The sequence below is a fragment of the Pristiophorus japonicus genome, chromosome 7, assembly GCF_044704955.1.
Source record: "Pristiophorus japonicus isolate sPriJap1 chromosome 7, sPriJap1.hap1, whole genome shotgun sequence".
Classification (NCBI taxonomy): domain Eukaryota; kingdom Metazoa; phylum Chordata; class Chondrichthyes; family Pristiophoridae; genus Pristiophorus; species Pristiophorus japonicus.
Window position 1 is genome coordinate 40,094,070 of NC_091983.1, and position 23,051 is coordinate 40,117,120.

Consider the following 23,051-nt stretch of genomic DNA (forward strand, 5'->3'; position numbering starts at 1 on the left):
GGTCCTGATTGGGTCCTGGGGATACATGTGGCCCTGACTGGGGACAGATGTGGACCTGACTCGGGGTCCTGAGGACAGATGTGGCCCTGACCCCAGGGACAGATGTGGCCCTGACTGTCTCCTGGGGACAGATGTGGCCCTGACTGGGTCCTGGGGACAGATGTGGCCCTGACTGTCTCCTGGGGACAGATGTGGCCCTGACTCTGGGTCCTGGGGACAGATGTGGCCCTGATTGGGTCCTGGGGACACATGTGGCCCTGACTCTGGGGACAGATGTGGCCCTGACCCTGGGGACAGATGTGGCCCTGACTCTGGGTCCTGGGACAGATGTGGCCCTGATTGGGTCCTGGGGACACATGTGGCCCTGACTGGGGAGACATGTAGCCCTGATTCTGTCTCCTGGGGGACAGATGTGGCCCTGACTCTGGGGACAGATGTGGCCCTGACTGTCTCCTGGGGGACAGATGTGGCCCTGACTCTCTCCAGGGGAGAAGCCCCGCCCCCTCGCGCGCGCACACACACACACACACGCGCTGGAGAAACTTTGGCCCCGCCCCCCGGTTGCTACGGGAGAGGCGGCGGCGCGGCCAATGAGCGGGCGCGGTGCTGGGAAGTGGCGGCAGGGGGGAGGCGCTGCCGCTCAGTCCGACACCGACACACCGAGAGCGGCCGTGCCTCCAGCCCCCGCGGAGTGCAGCCCGCCGCCCCGCTCTCCCCTCCCCGTCCGTCCCTCGCTCCCCCCCCCCCGGCGCCATGCTGCTGTCACTGGTCGTGCACACCCACTCTCTGCGCTACTGGCTGCCCGCCGCCGTGATGATGGGCACGGCCCCGGTTTACCTCCTCACCTGGGCGGCCTGGCGTCTCCTCTCCCTGCTGCTGCCCTCCCGCCTCTACCATATCGTGGACGATCGGCTCTACACCATCTACCAGAGTGTCGTCCTCTTCTTCTTCGAGAGCTACACCGGGGTGGAGGTGAGATTTTAAAATCAAAGACCCACAGAGAGGAGGGATGGTAACCCCCACCACAGCCGCTCACACTCGCTGCTCGCAAGCTTCCCGTCTTGTTTCAATAATCAAAATGTTTGGCTTTGTTCTGACACAGCCAAGTCGTGAAGAAGATGCGATTGTTAAAGTCTGCAGTCTGCCTGACATTGGTTACATGTGATCCAGCAGTCCTTTCTTCTTCTCACCTCCTCATAGTCTTTCCTGAAGGTGCCAGATCATAGTTCCACAACAACCCTTTGAAATCTCCTGAGTGTTGGAGGGTGCTGGGGTGGTTCATAGCCAAGCTGAATGCTGGCATCCACCTTTACCCACTGCATAGCTGTCAGTCATGGGAAGTCCTGCCTGAGTTCAACCCCCAGCCCAGGATACTCAGGCCCCATCTGAAATCAGCTGACTTGGCATGGGACAAACCTGCCACCTTTTTTGCGTCTGAGTCAGTGTCACACCATGTAGTGTGTTTACCCATTGAGTAACTGACTTTGACCATGTCTTTTTTTCTATGCTACCAAAAATATGCATGTATGTGCTCCTTGAATAATAGCTATGTTGTACCATAGCAGATACTCTGTTACCCACTCTAGGAGCTTGAGCACATAAATCTAGGCTGACACTCCAGTGCAGTAATGTTGGTGGTGCCGTCTTTCAGATGAGACATTAAACCGAGGCCCCCTCTGCCTTCCTAGGTGGATGTAAAAGATCGCATGGCACTATTTCGAAGAAGAGCAGGGAATTTATCCCTGGTGTCCTGGCCAATACTTATCCCTTCATCAACATAACAAAAACAGGATTATCTGGTCATTATTACAGTGCTGTTTTTAGGAGTTTGCTGTGTGCAAGTTGGCTGCCACATTTCCCACATTACAGCAGTGACTCCAAAAAGTACTTCCTTGGCTGTAAAGTGCTATGAGATGTCCGGTGGTTGTGAAAGGTGTTATATAAATGCAAGTCATTCTTTCATCACTTAACTGCATAACATTCAACACTGCTCCACTGCCATGAAGTAAATGACCCATCAGAAAAGTAACTTTTTTGAGGGGTAGTGTTGATATTTTCATTGCAGTCATCATATTCATTGAGCCTGGGTGGCAAAGCATTAAATGCTTCTCTGATTGTGACTTCATGTGAGTTATGCAGTTGGATCATTTGTGTATTTATTGTATTAAATATATCATTGTCACAAATCCTGTACTTGCATTACACTGATGTGTGATAAGAATAAGATAGTTTGTGTACCAAGGAAATATGGTCCCACATGGGTTGTGTTTTGCAGAGTCACTAAGTGTATTTTTATATACCTCCCCACTGAATTTGATAAATTCTCTGTCCATTTGTAGCAGGAATTTATAATCTTATGAATGGTCTTCTGGGTGTTTTAAAGAGTGGACTTTTGAACAGTTCAAGGCACACTTTTTCTGTTCAGGAAGTTTTTCACATTTCTAATAAAACAATCTATATATTTGCACAGGAGTCTAATAGTCACCTTTAAATGTTCACGCTCTACCTCAACACAACCTCTCTTGACCCCTCCGCTGTCTCTGATTTGTCATGTGCTTGTCCAACATCCAGTATTGGATGAGCAGAAATTTCCTCCCATTTAAGTATTGGGGAGACCGAAGCCATTGTCTTTGGTCCCTGCCACAAACTCTGTTCCCTGGGCACTGACTCTTTTTTTCTTTACTGGTCACTGTCTGAGGCTGAATCAGACTGTTAACAACCTCAGCTTCTTAGTTGACCCCGTGCTTAACTTCCAACTCCATATCCTCTCCATCACCAAGACTGCCTACTTTCAACATCCGTAATATCGCCCGTCTCTGCCACTGCCTCAGCCCATCTACTGCTGAAACCCTCATCCATGATTTTTTTAACTTCCAGACTCGGCAATTCCAATGCTTTCCTGGTTGGTCTCCCACCTTCCTTAAATTTCAGCTCATCCGAAGCTCTGCTGCCCGTACCCTAACTCACACCAAATTTCGTTCAACTGTGCGTCCTCGATCTCCATCACCCCACAATTGGCAGCCGTGTCTTCAGCTGCCAAGGACCTGAGATCTGGAATTCCCTCCCTAATTTCTCTGCCTCTCTACCACTCACCTTTTAAGGCGCTCCTTAAAACCTACCTTGTTGATCAAGCTTTTGGTCACCTGTCCCAATATCTCTGGCTCAGTGACAAATTTTGTCTGATAACGATCCTTTGAATTGCTATGGGACGTTGCACTATGTTAGAAGTGATTATATAAATGCAAGTTGTTGCTGCTTACTCAAACTGCAGAAAATACACATGGTCTGTTACATGAAATATCTCAAGACATTTGTCCTAAGTTTTTTCTGACTCTTATCTGCTTAGGTGTCTTTTTCCACTCAATTTGGTCAAGTTGACACCTTATTTGGTCAGGAATAAGGGGTAAATCAGAATCGGGTAGTGAGCAGCCATGTTCCGAGGGACTGCCTATGATGATGATGAGGACATAATGTACTGTGTTTCGGGAGAGTTGGTTTTGTGCTGGCTATTCGTGCAGAAGAAAAGAAGCACCTTGTCTTTGATTTTTATTTCCCCCAAGAGAATAGTGAAGTTGGTAATTACTGTAAATGTACCTTTTGTATTTAACATTGTGCACTTTTCTGTTTCATGTCTAGTAAGTCTGACTGGTATTTAGTTGTCTAATATAATTTTATAGTGTCTATTCTTCCACTTTCGGAAGTTGAGCAGGTCATGTGGCACAGAGTATAGTGACAAGGCTTTGCCCTTGAACCACTGGGCTCATTATACTTACCTAGATATTGAGCACATAATAGCACACTCCAGGTCATTGAAACATAAAAGGATAGTATGCAGGGACAGCAAGTGATCAGGAAGGCCAATGGTATCTTGGCCTTTCTTGCAAAGGGGATGGAGTATAAAAGCAGAGAAGTCTTGCTAAAGCTATATAAGGTATTAGAGAGGCCACACTTGGAATACAGTGCACAGTTTTGGTTTCCAAATTTATGAAAGGATGTGCTTGCTTTGGAGGCAGTTCAGAGAAGGTTCACTAGGTTGATTCCGGGGATGAGGGGGTTAACTTATGAGGAAAGATTGAGTAGGTTGGGCCTCTACTCATTGGAATTCAGAAGAATGAGAGGTGATCTTATCGAAACGTATAAGATTATGAGGGGGCTTGACAAGGTGGATGCAGAGAGGATGTTTTCACTGATTGGAGAGACTAGAACTAGAGGGCATGATCTTAGAATAAGGGGCTGCCCATTTAAAACAGAGATGAGGAGAAATTTCTTCTGAGGGTTGTAAATCTGTGAAATTCGCTGCCTCCGAAAGTTGTGGAAGCTGGGACATTGTCTATTTCTGTCTTAAATTTATTCAGTTTCTTAAACGCGAAGGGGTTATGGGGAGCGGATGGGGAAGTGGAGCTGAGTACATGATCAGATCAGCCATGATCTTATTCAATGGCGGAGCAGGCTCGAGGGGCCGTATGGCCGAGTCCTGTTCCTATTTCTTATGTTCTTATGAAAGCACAGGCTTATGGGAACATGTGGTGTTGAGTATGAGAAAAATAGTTTTTAAAAACCCCAAATGTAGAACTTTCAATTGCTTAAGACATTGTGAACAGAAATAATTTATGGCATGCACAGTATTGCATTGTTGTCCCTCTGAGACATTTGTCTTTTATTTGTACTCTTTTTGCCATTGATTTCTTTCCTCCTTGTCTGTATTGATTCCTTGCTGGAGTATGTTTCCAGGTAACCATCATCCTGTGGGACTTCACCCACGTGTCCATTCTTCATGGCTAGTGATGGCTGAACCTAGTCTCTACCTCATCCTTGTATCCAGCAGGAAGTGCGAGGAGCTCATTGACTTAATCTTTGTGACAAAGAAGTTAATCAGTTCAGCCACCTTTGATGTATCCCCTCCTTGCCCAACAAGAATCTGTCCTTGGCCTCTTTCTCATCGACATGCTGCTCCTTGGCGGCATTATCCAAAGACATAAGGTTAGCTTCCACATGTACGATTATGACACCTAGTTCTACCTCTTCACCACCTCTTTCATAGAAACATAGAAAATAGGTGCAGGAGTAGGCCATTCGGCCCTTTGAGCCTGAACCACCATTCAATAAAATCATGGCTGATCACTCACCTCAGAACCCCTTTCCTGCTTTCTCTCCATACTCCTTGATCCCTTTAGCCGTCAGGGCCATATCTAACTCCCTCTTGAATATATCTAACGAACTGGCATCAACAACTCTCTGCGGAAGAGAATTCCACAGGTTAACAACTCTCTGAGTGAAGAGGTTTCTCCTCATCTCGGTCCTAAATGGCTTACCCCTTATCCTTAGACTGTGACCGCTGTTTCTGGACTTCCCCAACATCGGGAACATTCTTCCTGCATCTAACCTGTCCAGTCCCGTCAGAATTTTTTATGTTTCTATGAGATCCCCTCTCATTCTTCTAAATTCCAGTGAATACAAGTCCAGTCGATCCAGTCTCTCCTCATATGTCAGTCCTGCCGTCCCGGGAATCAGTCTGAACCTTCGCTGCACTCCCTCAATAGCAAGAATGTCCTTCCTCAGATTTGGAGACCAAAACTGAACACAATATTCAAGGTGAGGCCCTGTACAACAGCAATAAGACCTCCCTGCTCCTATACTCAAATCCTCTTGCTATGAAGGCCAACATGCCATTTGCCACCTTCACTGCCTGCTGTACCTGCATGCCAACTTTCAATGACTGATGTACCATGACACCAAGGTCTCATTGCACCTCTCCTTTTCCTAATCTGCTTTCAGATAATATTCTGCCTTCATGTTTTTGCCACCAAAGTGGATAACCTCACATTTATCCACATTATACTGCATCTGCCATGCATTTGTCCACTCATGTAACCTGTCCAAGTCACCCTGCAGCCTCAGCCTCCTCCTCACAGCTCTCACCACCACCCAGCTTAGTGTCATCTGAAAACTTGGAGATATTACACTCAATTCTTTCATCTAAATCATTGATGTATATTGTAAATAGCCAGGGTCCCAGCACGGATCCCTGTGGCACCCCACTAGTCACTGCCTGCCATTCTGAGAAGGACCCGTTTATCCCTACTTTGCTTCCTGTATGCCAACCAGTTCTCTATTCACATCAATACATTACCCCCAATACCATGTGCTTTAATTTTGCACACCAATCTCTTGTGTAGGACCTTGCCAAAAGCCTTTTGAAGTCCAAATACATCACATCCACTGGTTCTCCTTTGTCCACTCTACTAGTTACATCCTCAAAAAATTCTAGAAGATTTGTCAAGCATGATTTCCCTTTTTATAAATACATGCTTACTTGGACCGATCCTGTCACTTCTTTCCAAATGCGCTGCTATTTCATCTTTAATAATTGATTCCAACATTTTCCCCACTAATGATGTCAGGCTAACCAGCCTATAATTCCAAGTTTTCTCTCCCTCCTTTTTTTAAAAAGTGGTGTTACATTAGCTACCATCCAGTCCATAGGAACTGATCCAGAGTCGATAGACTGTTGGAAAATGATCACCAATGCATCCACTGTTTCTATGGCCACTTCCTTAAGTACTCTGAGATGCAGAATATCAGGCCCTGGGATTTATTGGCCTTCAATCCCATCAATTTTCCTAACACAATTTCCTGACTAATAAGGATTTCCTTCAGTTCCTCCTTCTCGCTAGACCTTCGGTCCCCTAGTATTTCCGGAAGGTTATATGTGTTTCATTCGTGAAGACAGAACCAAAGTATTTGTTCAGTTGGTCTGCCATTTCTTCCTCATTATAAATTCACCTGATTCTGACTGCAAGGGACCTACGTTTACCTTTACTAATCTTTTTCTCTTCACATACCTATAGAAGCTTTTGCAGTCAGTTTTTATGTTCCCAGCAAGCTTCCTCTCATACTCTATTTCCCCCCTCCTAATTAACCCCTTTGTCCTCCTCTGCTGAATCCCCCCCCCCACACACAGCGATTTCCCCCCCCCCCCACACAGCGATCTCTCTTTCCCCCCCCCCCCCGCCACACAGCGATCTCTTCCCCCCCCCACCCCACCACACAGCGATCTCTTCCCCCCACCCCACCCCACCACACAGCGATCTCTCCACCCCACCACACAGCGATCTCTCCTTCCCCCCCCCCCCCCCCGCCCCAGCCACACAGCGATCTCTCCTCCCCCCCCCCCCAGCCACACAGCGATCTCCCCCCGCCCCCCCCCCCCAGCCACACAGCGATCTCTCTTCCCCCCCCCCCCCAGCCACACAGCGATCTCTCTTCCCTCCCCCAGCCACATAGCGATCCTCCCTCCCCCCCCCGCAAACCATGCACTCTGCCCCCCCCCAGCCACATTGCGACCCCCACCCCCATCGCAAACGGTGCTCTCTCCTTCCCCCCCCCCCTCCACACAGTGTGAATCTCCACACAGCGCTCTCTCTTTCCCTCCCCCCGCATGGCAGTCTGTCTCCTCCCCCCCCCCCCCCCCCACGGCAATTTGTCTCGCCCTCCCCCAACCCCCCCCCCCCCCACAGCGATCTTTAACCCCCCCCCCCCACAACAGCGCCCTCAGGTCGTAAGTCTGTGGTCTCTCGTTGGTGCCTCTCGGGTGGCAGAGCTCGAGAGCCCCGCGCGCGCGCACAACTCGGGAATCAAAGATTCACGAGTCAAAAAGCCTCTTCTGCTGCAACCGCCTGCTCTGCTCGGCTTTTCGGTGAGAAAACTGGAATGAAATTCCACTCGGCTCCAGTGGTACCGGGCGGTACAAAAATTACACACCGCCAGGGGACTGCCGAAAAACGGGCGGACCATGTGTTTAACCAATTTCAGCCTTTCGAAATTCCCATAGTTATTGCATCGATATATGCAGAGAACATGAGGCGTCAGTGTGATCCAGAAACAATGACCGAATGCTGTCCTGAATCAGTGTGTTCATGGCAGAGATCAGCCTGGGAACGTCATATTGTGATGCAATATTGTGTCCTGCACACAGCAAGGCTGGGAATTTAATGCTGATGCATAGAATTATCTCTGCACATTTAGCAGGTCACATGAGAAAGAAGTTGATCTGATGGCATAATGTAGCTACAAAGATTTACCTACCATGTCCATTGGGGCTCAGCAGACATGAATAACGTGGCAAGTAGATGTGGACCGAAATCCACATCTGATCACTTATTCGTTCTACACATTGTAACTCCATAGAGTGAAATAACTATGCATCCTCCCACATGATTTCTGTCAGTAACGTTTGCAACAATCTTGTGACTTTTTTCTCTCTCAAAAATACAGCAGTTTAAAAGTTCAGATCTGCTACCATCAGGAATGGTATTTACAGTGGGAGAATGTCAGTCACATATGGTAGAAGTGCCTTTGGAAAGCAAGTAGTAATAAATAACTTTCCAGATAAACAAGATTTAAAGTAATTGTACTTCTATTATCTTTTGTCTTCCACCTATTTTCCATATACTTTTTTTTCTCCCTTCTCCGAAAGGGCCCATTTGATTTGAAAATTCACCTTGGAGGGAAGTGGGGAGGTGTAATCCTCCCAATATCTAGTACAGGGTACTGCCATATCTGTAAAATGGTGTATTAGTTGCTATTTCCGTTAAACTGTGCTTAAGTGGTTAGCATGTTTTCTTCAAGTGCGGTATTTCAGTGTGCTGCAATGAAATAGTGTAGAGTTAAAATATATCTGGCATTTAGAGGCTGGATATATTTTGTACAGTTGTTATTGTGGACTTTAGATGTTGGAGAACTGGATTCTCCTGGAGCTGAATGCATCAATGAGTAAGGGAAATTTAAGTGTGATTAGCCTTAATGCAGATTACCAGCAACACTCGGGTTTATTTTTATAAAACCTTGATTAATATAAAAAGCAGGCACCAGCTAATTCGGGTAGCTGGGATCACCATCCTGTTGGGTGATTTTTGTTTCCTCCTTCCAAAGATAAAAGTAAATACAGGTGTAACTGCTTCCAAACACCATTTATCATTTTGTTCTCCTGATTTTTGATATTGCTGATCTGTAAGATCTCCCCAAACATCATGGAAGGGCTGTAGCCAGATGGTGAAGACTTGAATGCGACTTTGTAGCTAATGCAAGTTTATTCAGGGGCATGAATAACATTGGGAGTTGGACATATGAATACCACGGGGAAAGACCTTTTCAGTCGTGGTGGTCTTAATATTTGTGGCAGGTGATTTCACAGCCAGTCTCGGGTGCTGAAAGCTGAGCAGGCTAAGTGAAGAAATGTGCACATGCAAGTGTTTCAAAAATGGTGAGCTCATTTGTGAGGTGACGGAGTGGCATTTTTAGTACATGCTGGAGGTTTTTTTTCCCTCATAAATTAGTTTTTTGTCACCATAATAACCCCTTTCAGTTGGGTGAATTGCCGATTATCATTTTAAATCTTGTTTTGTCACCTTCACATTGTGAGGTGCAGTTATCCTAAACCAATTCACCTGTGGCATTATTGGCACTGTTCAAAGGATAAAATTAGGAATGATTTAAAATCTAATGGAATAGTAAAAGAAAGTGTATAAAAATGTCCTAGTTGGTCGAAGATGCTTTCACGTTTATTGACAATTTCAGCCCCTATAGAGAACTACCATTTTGGGGCACCTCTTGTGCAATTAGGTAGCTCCACAGAGAATTCTCCAGATTAGCACCTGGAATGCATTGGATGCAAAGGAACAATAGTTCAGCTATAAAGAAATCATTGCTATTTGTGCAGCAGTGTTCAGCCAATGTGACTTTTCATTGCTTGGAACCCCTCCCTATTTGTAACCAGGCGCTCCCGGCTGCTGATAACCCGAGAGTAATTTATTGCAAGTTGCTGCCTGACACTCGTGCGAATTGCCAGAAGCGGGAAGGAGCGCAGCACCTGTTTAGTAATGTTGAGAATCAGTTAAATTCAACTGCGTGTAACTCCCTGCCCTATCTATACAATAAAGTACTTCAAATTGATAACGCACTATTCACTTCCTAGAAACAAATCTTGGATAAAATGGGGCCCGATCTGCATATTTAAAGAAGGACCCCCACTGCCACTGACTGTTTTGCTTGTCTGCTGAAAAGGGCAAGTTAACATCGGGACATGGTGGGAAGGCAACAGGATCACAATGAGTAAGTCCCTGCCCTTATTTTAACTGACCTTCCCCCCCCCCCCCACCCCCGCCGCCCGCCCCCCAGCCATTCCCAATGACCGCCTGGCATAAATCATGCCGATGTCGCTATGCTGAAGCTGAATGAGGGGGAATTGTTGATTGGCTGTCGCAAGGCCTCGATCCAGTCTTGTGGAGAAATTGACCAATTCTAGTGACTTGTGCCAAGTTTTGAATCAAGTGCAGCAGACTTTATGCTTTGGTGATGCTCTAGCGTAACAAAGTGCTCAGAGAACATTCATCCTATTATCTATTGTTTTCATTTGTGCATGTATATGGGAACTGCTTAAATTAGTTTTGTGTCTCTAGCACCAGGCCCCCCTCTTCCCCCCCCCCCCCCACTCCCCCTACTCCCTGTTCCTGTTGAATCAGCAGTTCATTTAACATTTTTTTGAGTTCCTTGCAGATATCTTCATTCACTTGTTTTTGTTTGGAACATATTCCAATTTTTTTTCTAAGCATTATACCAAAATGGACAAGTGTGGTCCCATTGATGTTTATTGCAGTTAGCTTTAACTTCCTTCTGAAATTGATCTAACGACCACTTATCCTAATCTGTTTGTCTTCCTATTTTACTTTACTACAATATGGTGTTGCCAATATTTCATAATTTGGTATGCTGAAATCTGATGTACCCTTTATTGTATAATTATATTTATTTATAGCATTGATGTTGCAACCATTGCTTTGTGTTTCCGTTTTAAATTCTACTTTTCATTACTAAAGGATATTTGCATTCAACTTTCCATTTTACTGAGTGAATTGGTTTCTGGGTGATGTCTGTCTTGGAGCTGCTGTGCCATTGACAAAGATGTTTGTGTGAAGTTTACGGTTTCCAGAGAATATAGCTAAAATACTGCATTTTACTCTGGTGTGGAATAAAATAGAAAATGGTGCTAATCCTGATGCAGACTGGCTACCCCCCCGCGCTCCCCCCCCCCCCCCCCCCGTGCTGAAAGCTCGGTATGTTCCAACCTGCAGCAATTTTTCCATGTTGTGTTTAGTTTAAATTTCTTTGTGTTTGTCGAAAAATATGAAGTTGATTTTGCGTGCATAATCTCCTCAAATACATTTATCCTGTTGAAAAAAGGGGAGAGCGATGAATCTGACAACCACTGGCCAGTCAGTCTAACGTCGGTGGCGTGGAAACTTTTAGAGACAATAATTCGGGACCAAATTAATTGGCACTTGGCATAGTATGGGTTAATAAATAAAAGCCAGCACAGATTTGTTCAACACAAATTGTATTTGATTAATTTAAGAGTATTGATGAAGTAATGGAGAAGTTGATGTTGTGTGCATGGACTTTCAAAAAGACTTTTGATAAAGTACCACATAATAGACTTGTTAGCAAGATGAAAGTACATGGATTAAAGAGATAATGACAGCATTTGTATGAAATTGCCAAAGGGACAGAAAGCAGAGAGTAGCGGTAAACGTTTGTTTTTCAGATGGGAGGGAAGTGTGTAGTGGTCCTCAGGTTGGTATTAGGGCTATTTCATATGTATATTCATGATCTAGACTTGGGTATACAGGACTTCAGGAGGACATAGACAGATTGGTGAAATAGGCAGACACATGGCAGATGAAACTTAATGCAGAGAAGTGTGAAGTGGTTCATTTTGGCAGGTAGAATGAGGAGAGGCGATACAAGTTAATTGGTACAATTTTCGAGGTGGTGCAAAAACAAACAGACATTGGGTAAATGCACAAGTTATTGAAGGCGGCAGAACAAGTTGAGAAGACAAAGTTTAAAAATAAAAGCTGTGGCTTTATGAATAATGCACCGAGTACAAAAGCAAAGAAATTATGCTAAATCTTTGTAAAATACTGATTAGGCCCCAGCTGGATTATTGTGGACAATTCTGGGCATCACACTTTTGGAAGGCTGGCTTAGAGAGGGTGCAGAAGAGATTTACTACATTGGTACCAGGAATGAGGGACTTCAGTTACATGGAGAGCAATGTGTCCTGTCTTTTTGTTTGGCATTTTTTCTCATTGAAAAGTCGACCGCATGGTGTCCCTGAAGCACCCGTACAGCTTACAGGGAGTATCGGTGGAGAGACTGGAAAATCTAGGCTTGTTCTCTTTAGAGCAGAGCAGGTTAAGGGGAGATTTAATAGTGGCATTCAAAATCCTGAAGGGCTAAATAGTTTAAATAAGGAGAAACTGTTTCCAATGGCAGAAGTGTCAGTAGCCAGATGACACAGCTTTAAGGTAATTGGCAAAAGAACCAGAGGCGACATGAGGAATAATTTTTTTTACACTGAGTTATGATCTGGAATGCACTACCTGAAAGGGTGGTGGAACCAGATTCAATAGTAACCTTCAAAAGTGAAGTGGATAAATACATGAAGGGGGAACATTTGCAGTGCTGCGGAGAAAGAGCAGGGGAGTGGGGCTAATTGGACAGCTCTTCCAAATTCTGGCATGAGCCGAATGGCCGCCTTCTGTGCTGTATCATTTTATGATTCTACGAGGAAATCCAGATGCTGGAGATCCTAACTAGATCAGTTTTCTAAAATATGTGCCCTTGCTGAATGAATGAACTTATGTAATTTGAGTCTATTAGGTCTTTCACTGTGTGTGCTAATTTCTCGAATATATTGTCAAATGTTATACAGGATATTCATCCTGCACCTATCCTCAAGACAGAGAGAGCTATGCAAAAAAAAATCTTATTTTAATTTTTGGAGAAGTAATGAGATTTAAGCCACCTTTGAGATGAGACATCAAATCATGGATCCATCTCCCTGCTCAGGTGGACATAAAAAATTTGTGGCATGATTCAAAGAAGAAAAGGTGAGTTCTCCTGGTCTTCTAATATAACCAACATTTATCACTCAACGAACAGCACCCAAAGCAGATTAGTTGGTCATTACCACATTGCTTTTTGTGAGACCTAGTTGTGCACAAATTTCTATTTTTGCTGACACAGCATGAATGACTTCATTTCAAAAATAATTAATTGGCTGGGAGCATTTTGGGAGGTCATGAAAGAGAGTACATAACTGAAAGTTTGTTGGTTTTTTTTCTATTGCCTATTGATTTCATTTAATGAAAGAGAAGAGAAATCAGGAGGGTTGTCATCCTGGGCACCACCTCGTGGCCATCTGTGGATTGTCATTGAGCATCTGTGGGGTGAAAGGAGAGACGAGATCTCCAGTTCAGCCAGAATTATGGAATAGAAATTAGAGCACAGGAGGATGCCATTTGCAGTGCTAGATTTTGAACTGGCGGTATCTCCTCTAATTCCATTTTCCTGCCTTTTTCCTGTATCCTCTTCGATTCTTCCTTCTAAAATACATATTCAATCCCATTGAAATAATAGTCTCTGCTGCACTGGCCACTTGTGGTAAAACATTACATGTTCTAATAAGCCTCTGGGGGGGCGGCGAAATTCCTTCTAACTTCCCTATTTGTTCTTCCAAACACACACTGGCTTAGATTTTGCTTCTAAAATAACTGCAAGTTTAATGTGCTTGGCATTGTTCATGTGCAAATCATCCAACAACTTGTGCCAAGGAAGAAAAGCCCCCGAATTGTGAATCTCCACAAGTTGCTGGAAGATTTGTGTCGCTCAGCAATTAGCCTTGCTCTGGACAACGTGGATCACTTGCCATACCTGAGGAGCCTGTTATCAGCAAAGGCAGACATCGATAACGAGATTCAACACCGCCTCCACTGCGCCAGCACACTCTTCGGCCGTCTGAGGAAAAGTGTTCGAAGATCAGGCCCTCAAATCTGGCACCAAGCTCATGGTCTACAGGGCTGTTGTGATACCTGCCCTCCTGTATGGCTCATAGAGACGTGTACCATATACAGTAGACACCTCAAATCGCTGGAGAAATACCACCAACGATGTCTCCGCAAGATCCTGCAAATCCCCTGGGAGCACAGACGTACCATCATTAGTGTCCTCGACCAGGCCAATATCCCCAGCATTGAATCACCGACCACACTCGACCAGCTCCGCTGGGCGGGTCACATTGTTTGCATGCCTGACACAAAACTCCCAAAGCAAGCGCTCTACTCGGAACCCCTACACGGCAGGCGAGCCAAAGGTGGGCAGAGGAAACATTTCAAGGACACCCTCAAAGCCTCCCTGATAAAGTGCAATATCCCCACTGACACCTGGGAGTCCCTGGCCAAAGACCGCCCTAAGTGGAGGAAGTGCATCTGGGAGGGCGCTGAGCACCTCGAGTCTCAACGCCGAGAGCATACAGAAACCAGGCGCAGGCAGCGGAAGGAGCGTGTGGCAAACCAGTCCCACCCACCCTTTCCTTCAAAGACTGTCTCCCACCTGTGACAGAGACTGTAATTCCCATATTGGACTGTACAGCCACCGAAGCACTCATTTTTAGAGTGGAAGCAAGTCTTCCTCGATTTCGAGGAACTGCCTATGATGAGTAACTTTTATATGGCAAGCTTTATGTTCCTGGAATATCACTCAAACTCCCTAGAACGGGATGAATTTAAACTGTGAAGTCTTATTCCTACTGTATGTAAAATGTTGTTGGAGATTTTTTTAATTTTACCTTTACATTTTTTTGTTCTTTCTGTACCTGATTTGACTAATTCATCCTATTTCCTCCTCCATTGTTCCTCTGTTTCTTTCTCAATCCTTAAATCTCATTGTTTAAGCAGCTAGAATGTTGATCCTGTCATTCATCATCAAGGCCACAGATGTACCGTTATCAGCTCACACTTCCACCAATTTGCTGGGCAAAAATTTTTCAAGCTGAAGGGTGAAGGCAAATGTCTAACGGGGCATGCGTGAGATGCCCCACTCCAGCAAAATATTGTTAAGTTAATCTAGTTTATTTTGACATTTATTAGCATGTTTGACACATTTATTACAGTTTTTTCAGGATGTAGTATATTTAGACTTCAAGACAAGGACCCATGGGGTTGGGGTTAATGTATTAGCATGGAGAGAGGATTGGTTAATGGACAGATAATAGAGGGGAGGGAAAATTAGGATCATTTTCAGATTGGCAGGCTGTAACATAGAAGCATAGAAAATAGGAGCAGTAGTAGGTCATTCGGCCCTTCGAGTCTGCACCGCCATTCAGTATGATCATGGCTGATTCTCTATCTCAACACCATATTCTCGCTTTTTCCCCATGCCCCTTGATGCCTTTTGTTTCTAAAAATCTATCTCCCTCTTAAATATATTCAGTGACTTGGCCTCCATAGCCTTCTGTGATAGAGAATTCCACAGATTCACCCCCCTCTGAGTGAAAAAAATTCTCCTTATCTTGGTCCTAAATTTCCTACACCATATCCTGAAACTGTGACCCCTTGTTCTAGACTTCCCAGCCAGGGGAAACATCCTCCCTGCATCCAGTCTATCCAACCCAGTCAGAATTTTATACGTTTCAATGAGATCCCCTCTCATTCTTCTAAACTCTGGTGATTACAGGCCTAGTCGACCCAATCTCTCATATGACAGTCCTGCCATCCCAGGAATCAGTCTGATGAACCTTTGCTGCACTCCCTCTATGGCAAGTATATCTTTTCATGGGTAAGGAGACCAAAACTGCGCACAATACTCCAGATGTGGTCTCACCAAGGCCCAGTATAACTGCACTAAGACATCCTTGCTCCTGTACTCAAATTCTCTTGCGATGAAGACCAACATACCATTTGCCTTCCTAACTGCTTCACCTGCATGTTTGCTTTCAATGACTGGTGTACAAGGACACCGAGGCCCCTCTATACATCGACATTTCCCAAGCCATCACCATTTAAATAATACTTTGTCCTTATGTTTTTCCTACCAAAGTGGATAACTTCACATTTATCCATGTTATACTGCATCTGCCATGTGTTTGCCCACTCATTCAACCTATCTAAATCGCCTTGCAGCATCTTTGCATCCTCCTCACGACTCTCAATCCCACCTAGTTTTGTGTCGTCAGCAAACATGGAAATATTACATTTGGTTCAATAAAAAAAAAATATATATATATAGCGAATAGCTGGGGCCCATACACTGATCCCTGTGGTACCCCACTAGTCACTGCCTGCCACCCTGAAAAAGACCCGTTTATTCCTACTCTGTTTCCTGTCAATTAACCAATTTTCAATCCATGCCAATACATGACCCCAATCCTATGTGCTTTAATTTTGCACGAGTAACTAGTGGGGTGCTACAAGGATCAGTGCTAGGGCTTCAGCTATTTACAATTTATATTAAAGACTTGATGAGGGACCAAGTGTAATGTATCTAAGTTGCTGACAATACAAAGCTAGATGGGAAAGTAAGCTGTGAGGAGGACACAATAGCCTTCAAAGGGATATAGACAGGTTACGTGAGTGGGCAATAAGATGGCAGGTGTAGAATGTGGGGAAATGTGGGATTATTCATTTTAGTAGGAAAAATGGGAAACCATAATGGCTAGAATTTCGTATCAGCCCGCCAGCGCCCGATCACCGCCTAAAAGACCGGGAAGATCATTGCTGGTGAAAACGTCCTCCCAAAAAATTTTAAAATCAGCAGCACGAAAAACATGGGCCTTGCACCCCCATTTGGACGAAAAAGTGGAATTTAGGGTCAATTGGGCGGTTTGTAAACAAAATTGGCACAAAATTAAAAAAATCAATAAAAATTTACCCCGAGGCTGTGCGTTGGGCCTAACACCAGAAAAACAATAAGAATCATTTTTCAAAAAACATCAACTTAAAAAATCAAAAAAACATTCCCAAGACACTTTTTAAAACTAAATCACCACAACACATTTTTAAAATAATTAGTAAAAAACCATTACTAACCTTTTTCTTGCAGAGCTGCTCACTTACCGCCCAGCTCCGCTGATCCTTGTGGGCGGTTTTTTTAAACTTACATACGGGTCACAGGTGATCCCAGGAAGGTACACGCCGGCAGTCCGCTCCCCAGTGGTACCTCGAAACCGCCGGCATAACTTGGTAACGAAATTTTCGCTCACCTGATTACTGCCCACAATGGCCAATACTGGTCAGAAACCCAGTGGTAAACCCTTGGAAATTCCAGTCCAATATTTCTTCAATGGTGAGAAACTATTAAATGTTGGTGTTCGAAGAGATATGTGTGTCCGAGTGCAAGAAACAGATTGCAGGTGCAGCAAGCAGTTAGGAATGTAAATGGCATGTTGGCCTTTATTGCAAGGGGGTTGGAGTACAAGAGTAAGGAAATCATATTACAATTGTACAGGGCTTTAGTGAGATCACAGCCCCTGGAGTACTGTGCAGTTTTGTTCTCCTTATCTAAGGAATTCTATATTTCCCTTAGAGATGGTGCAACGAAGGTTCACTCGATTGATTCCTGGGATGAGAGGGTTGTCCAATTAGGAGTGATTGAGTAGATTCGGCCTATATTCTCTGTTGTTTAGAAGAATGAGATCTCACTGAAATATAAGATTCTTGGGGGGATGCTGAGAGGTCCCTGCTTTTAGTCTAGAACTGGTAGGCATAGTGTCAGGATAAGGGGTCGGCCTTTTAAGACTGCGATCAGGAGGTGAATCTTTGGAATTCTCAACCCCAAAGGGCTGTGGATGCTCAGTCGTTGAGTATATTCAAGGCTGAGAGAGATTTTTGGACTCGAGTAATCAAGGGATTATGGGGATCAGGCGGGAAAGTGGAGTTGAGGTTGAAGATCAGCCATGATCTTATTGAATGGTGGTGCAGGTTCCTAACCCTAACCCTACTCCTGCTCCTAATTCTTATGTCTATACCTCTTGCTACAAACTCACCAATCAGTGGAAAGAATCTTTCATTATTTACTTTCTCAAATCCTTTCATAATCTGGAAGCCAAGTTTTGAAACTTAAAAAAAAAACTACGACCTCATATACCTGGTATTCTAGTTCATCTTCACTGCACCCTTTCCGATAGAATTTGCTGACTAGCCACAGTTGTGCACTAATAGTAGTAGAAAATGCCTCAATATACTCTCTCAATAAAAGTAATTGTACTTCACATGTATATTTATTTAACAAATGGCTACCACCATTCAGTAACCAAGGAAGTAAAGCACTCAATGATCAAAAAACACTCGCATACTCTGCTTTTCATCTTGTCATTTTACCAACAACCGCACGAAAATGCTGAAGTACACATGCCTACACTGTACGAATGTGTATTGAGATAACATGCCCAAGGACAGTGTCTATTATTAATTTTTAGTCACTAATCAGAAATTCTATCATCCAAATCTTGATTCCTAATTAACCATATGTGGCTAAAGTACTAGATTTTCTGCTCGATTACTCCTTCTATAATCTGATGCCTAGAACTGCGCACAATACTCCAAATATGGCTTGAACAAGGTACAAATTCAACATAATTTCCTTTTATATTTCATGATCCTCAATGTAAAACCCAGAATCCATTTGTCTTTTTAAATGACTTGTTTACTTGCATTCTCCCACTTTTAAAGGCTTTTGGCAACATTTCACCCAATTACTGTCCATTTTCTGTTTTTTAAACCATTAACACCCATTATTCGCTTTAAGTGGAAACGGGCATCCACTTACCGCCCATATCCTGCCGGCGATAATTTCGGCAGCCTATTACCGTCGGTGGTAAACGGAACTGCCCACCCATCAGCTGCAGGTGATTTTCCATGCATTTCAACGTGCACTGCCCAAATTACCGCCGGGTGCTAAATTCGGCAGTTCGCCAAAATACCGGCCAAATTACCGCCGGCATTTTCTACTGTTCTGAAAAAGCTGTACTTACCTGACCTTAATCCAGCGGTATGGACGCCATGTTTTAAAACAAATTTAATTGAAGAAAAGGCTGCTTCTACTTGTAGGGAGCATTAAAATCATTCTTGAGTGTATTTTAAGGGTGTTTGAAATCGATGCTCATAATCTGAGGGTATAGTAGAGTATCTGGATTAATTTCTTGGTTGTTAAAGGAAAATTGAATAATTTTTGACAGTTTAGAGGAATTCTCAGCCAATACTGCTAACTAAATTACATTCTGCAGAATACAGCTGGAAGAAGGTTTATGAAGAGCATTATGTGCCCAAAGAGGAGGAGACCTTGCACCCAACGCATTTACAGTGATAAGTGGTCATACCTGGACCTGTTCGATAAAGCAAATGTTAAAAGGCTGCGCTTCCGAAAGGAGGGCATCAATGAAATATGCCAGCTAATTAAGGGAGAACTGCAGCCTACCAGCACAATCAGGACTGCACTGCCCATTGAGGTTAAGGTGACTGTGGCTCTTTCCTTCTATGCATCGGGCTCCTTTCAAGCATCAGCTGGCGACATTTGTTGCATCTCTCAGCACGCCACACATTGCTGCACTCGACAGGTGACTGAAGCCCTTTACGCACGAAGGTTTGACTTTATAAACTTCCAATGTCCAGGGAGGCACAGAATGAGAGCGCTTTGGATTTCTCAAGAATAGCAAACTTCCCTAAGGTCCAGGGTGCAATAGACTGTACGCACATCGCCCTGCGAGCAGCTTTAGAGGATGCAGAGGTGTATCGGAACCGAAAGGGATTCCACTTCCTGAACATGCAGCTTGTTGTCGACCACAAGCAAATAATCATGGTAGTAAATGCCAATTTTCCAGGGAGCATTCATGATGCACACATCTTGCGTGAGAGCAATGTCTCCGACCTCTGAGTCAGCCACAAGGTCAATACCGGATGCTTGGTGACAAAGGATACGGACTTGGCACTTCACCCTCCCCCCTGCCGTAAGCCTCAAACAGATGCCGAGCATTGATACAATAACAGCCACATAGACACACGCAATATCGTTCAAAAGACAATCGGAGTGCCGAAGCAGCGCTTCAGCTGCCTGGACCACTCTGGAGGCAGCCCACAGTACCACCCAGAGCAGGTCGCGGAGTTCATTGTGGTGTATTGCATGTTGCACAACATGGCAATCAGAAGGGGACAGGACATGCCACAGGGGACTGCAGGACCACCTCAGGACAGAGTAGAAGAGGAAAGGAGGACAAGGAGTCGTCTGGCGATGAACCCATGACGACACCCACCCCTACACTGCAGGAGAAGCCCTGTGGTAGTTGCGCAGCAGCAAAACTGTTACATCAGCAGCTATAACCGTTCAAGCAAAGTGTTCACTTGAGTTAAGTTTAAACCTTAAAATGGCCATTGTTTGCAACCCTTGTATTGATTGTTAACCTCTCATTTTGTAAAAGTGAGTGAGACACTGCACAATAATTAAGTTCAATAACATTTTATAAATTATGAAAAATGTTTTGTCAAATTAATAAATAAGTCTTTTTAGAGGAAATTTTAAACAAAGCAAGATTTAAAAAATTAAACATTAAACTTTAAACATTAAATCCACAACACCCCAAACAGTAAACAATTTTTCATTAAGAGTTAATATTTTTTGAATAAACAATCCCTCCGACCCCCCCGCAACCTGCCAACAAATCTACCTGCGACCACCGTCTCTTTCTCCTCCACCTCACCCCCAAATGCTTTTTGGCATCACCCCTACCCCTGCCCGAGTTGCAACCAGTGTGTTGTGTAGCAGGGCTGTCCCGAGCGCTGCTGCTGTGTGTGGGTGACAGTGGCAGTGCCATGTGTAGGGAATCTGGAGAAGAGGGAGGGTCTGATGACCCTCAGAGTCTTCAGAGTCCGAAGTATTGCCATGCTCCTGACTCCCAGGTTCTGTCAGCAGTGGTGGTACGACACCTAGGGGTTCAGTGTCGTATACCGATTCCAGCGACTGCCACATGGCATCAACAGAATCGGCGCCGCCGTGTCCTCCGATTGGCGCGCTGATTGCACTGCGATGTTTCCGGGTAGTCCACCTATTGCCTGGAGGAGCTCTCGACCAATGTCGACTCTCACCCTGGACAACGCAACCATGTCCAGGTCAGCGTCTGCCTGTCTTCGAGCATGCCTTCCCTGCTGAATCAGCCTCCGCGGGGGCTGTACCACTCTGTGTGCCCTGCTGAACAACACTTGGTCCCGCCACTTCCTCGGAGCCGAATCCATGAAATGTGGATTCGACTGAGGAAGAGGTGGTTGCAGGAATGAAGGACCCTTCAGTTGCCGCCCCCCCTTCTACATCCAACAGTGCAGTGCATCTGGGGTGGGTCGGAAAGCCGGATGGTTTCTTCGTCATCCTCCTCCTCCTCCTCCTCCCCTTCAGTGTCGTCACCGGTCAGAAGCACGACAATCGGTACGGTGTACTCCTGGTCAGCTACAAAACATAACAGAAGAGGTAAGCAGAAGGGGAAGGGAGGGAGGGTCAGGGTGACATTTTAACATTTACATTGACAGACATATGAAGAGGAGCAACATTACTGCATTATATTATCACAGAGAGACGCTGCATGCAATGAACATGAACAGAATTTACAGAGACTGCATGGCATTATAATAAGATTTCATGATGGTCCCAGCATTACATTACATCACCTAGTATTATTTATACATTATGTCCACATGACTATGCACTGCCCGGGGATTATGTGTGACTTACGTGGTGCCAACACTGGATCTGCACCCCCAAGGGTGGCTGAGCGATCATGTGCCCCTGAGGACTGAGGACTGCTCCTCCAGATCCGTGAACTCTTTCAGCTCTGCAGGACCTCCTCCGATGCGCCAACGCTCGCCTCTGTTGAAAGCAATTTTTTTTCCTGAAAAGATGACAATAGCATGGTATAAGATAATTGCTCAGGTACTAGTACCCACCCCCAATGTCTTTCAACACTGTCCCATTAATGCACTGTTAGCATGCAAGTGATGCATGATGGACACATCTTATTAATTACAGGAAAACAATATATCATTTATAGTAATGTGCAACACCAAGCTTGCCACCATCATCATCGGCAGTCTCTCGAAATTGAGGAAGATTTGCTTCCACTCTAAAAGTGAGTTCTTCGGTGACTGAACAGTCCAATGCGGGAATTACAGTCTCTGTCACAGGTGGGACAGACAGTCATTGAAGGAAAGGGTGGGTGGGGAGTCTGGCTTGCCGCACGATCCTTCCCCTGCCTGCGCTTGGTTTCTGCATGCTCTCGGCGACTTGAGGTGCTCAGCGCCCTCCCGGATGCTCTTCCTCCAATTGGGGCGGTCTTTGGCCAGGGACTCCCAGGTATCTGTGGGGATGTTGCATTTTAATCAAGGAGGCTTTGAGGGTGTCCTTGAAATGTTTCCTCTGCCCACCTGGGGCTCGCTTGCCGTGTAGGAGTTCCAAGTAGAGTGCTTGCTTTGGGAGTCTTGTGTCAGACATGCAAACAATGTGGCCCGCCCAACGGAGCTGGTCGATTGTGGTCAGTGCTTCGATGCTGGGATGTTGGCCTGATCGAGAATACTAACGTTGGTGCATCTGTCCTCCCAGGGGATTTGCAGGATCTTGCGGAGACATCGTTAGTGGTATATCTCCAGCGATTTAGGTGTCTACTGTATATGTCTCTAAGCCATACAGGAGGGTGGGTATCACTACAGCCCTGTAGACCATAAGCTTGGTGCCAGATTTGAGGGCCTGATCTTCGAACATTCTCTTCCTCAGGCGGCCGAAGGCTGCGCTGGCGCACTGGAGGCGGTGTTGAACCTCGACGTCGATGTCTGCCCTTGCTTGATAATAGGCTCCCGAGGTATGGAAAGTGGTTCACCTGGTCCAGGGCTGCGTCGTGGATCTTGATGACTTTGGGGGCAGTGCTGTGTAGTCGGGTCAAATTGGTGGAAGACCTTTGTCTTACGGATGTTTAGTGTAAGGCCCAGCTTTCGTACGCCTTGGTGAAGATGTTGACGATGACTTGGAGTTCAGCCTCTGTGCACAGATGCAAGCATCGTCCGTGTACTGTAGTTCGACGACAGAGGATGGGACGGTCTTGGATCTGGCCTGGAGGCGACGAAGGTTGAACAGGTTCCCACTGGTTCTGTAGTTTAGTTCCACTCCAGTGGGGAGCTTGTTGA

At 45.2% G+C, this 23,051-nt stretch overlaps 1 protein-coding gene across 2 annotated transcripts in view; it reads left to right on the plus strand.

The window, feature by feature from the left end:
• The first annotated feature begins 580 nt into the window (after positions 1-580).
• The window catches only part of agpat5 (1-acylglycerol-3-phosphate O-acyltransferase 5 (lysophosphatidic acid acyltransferase, epsilon)), a 147,462-nt gene continuing 124,991 nt past the window's right edge, over positions 581-23,051 (plus strand). For both annotated transcript variants that reach the window (XM_070884912.1, XM_070884913.1), the window contains exon 1: positions 581-972. In XM_070884912.1, the coding sequence (XP_070741013.1) occupies positions 754-972 (219 nt within the window). In that variant the 5' untranslated portion in view covers positions 581-753. The remainder of the gene's footprint in view (positions 973-23,051) is intronic.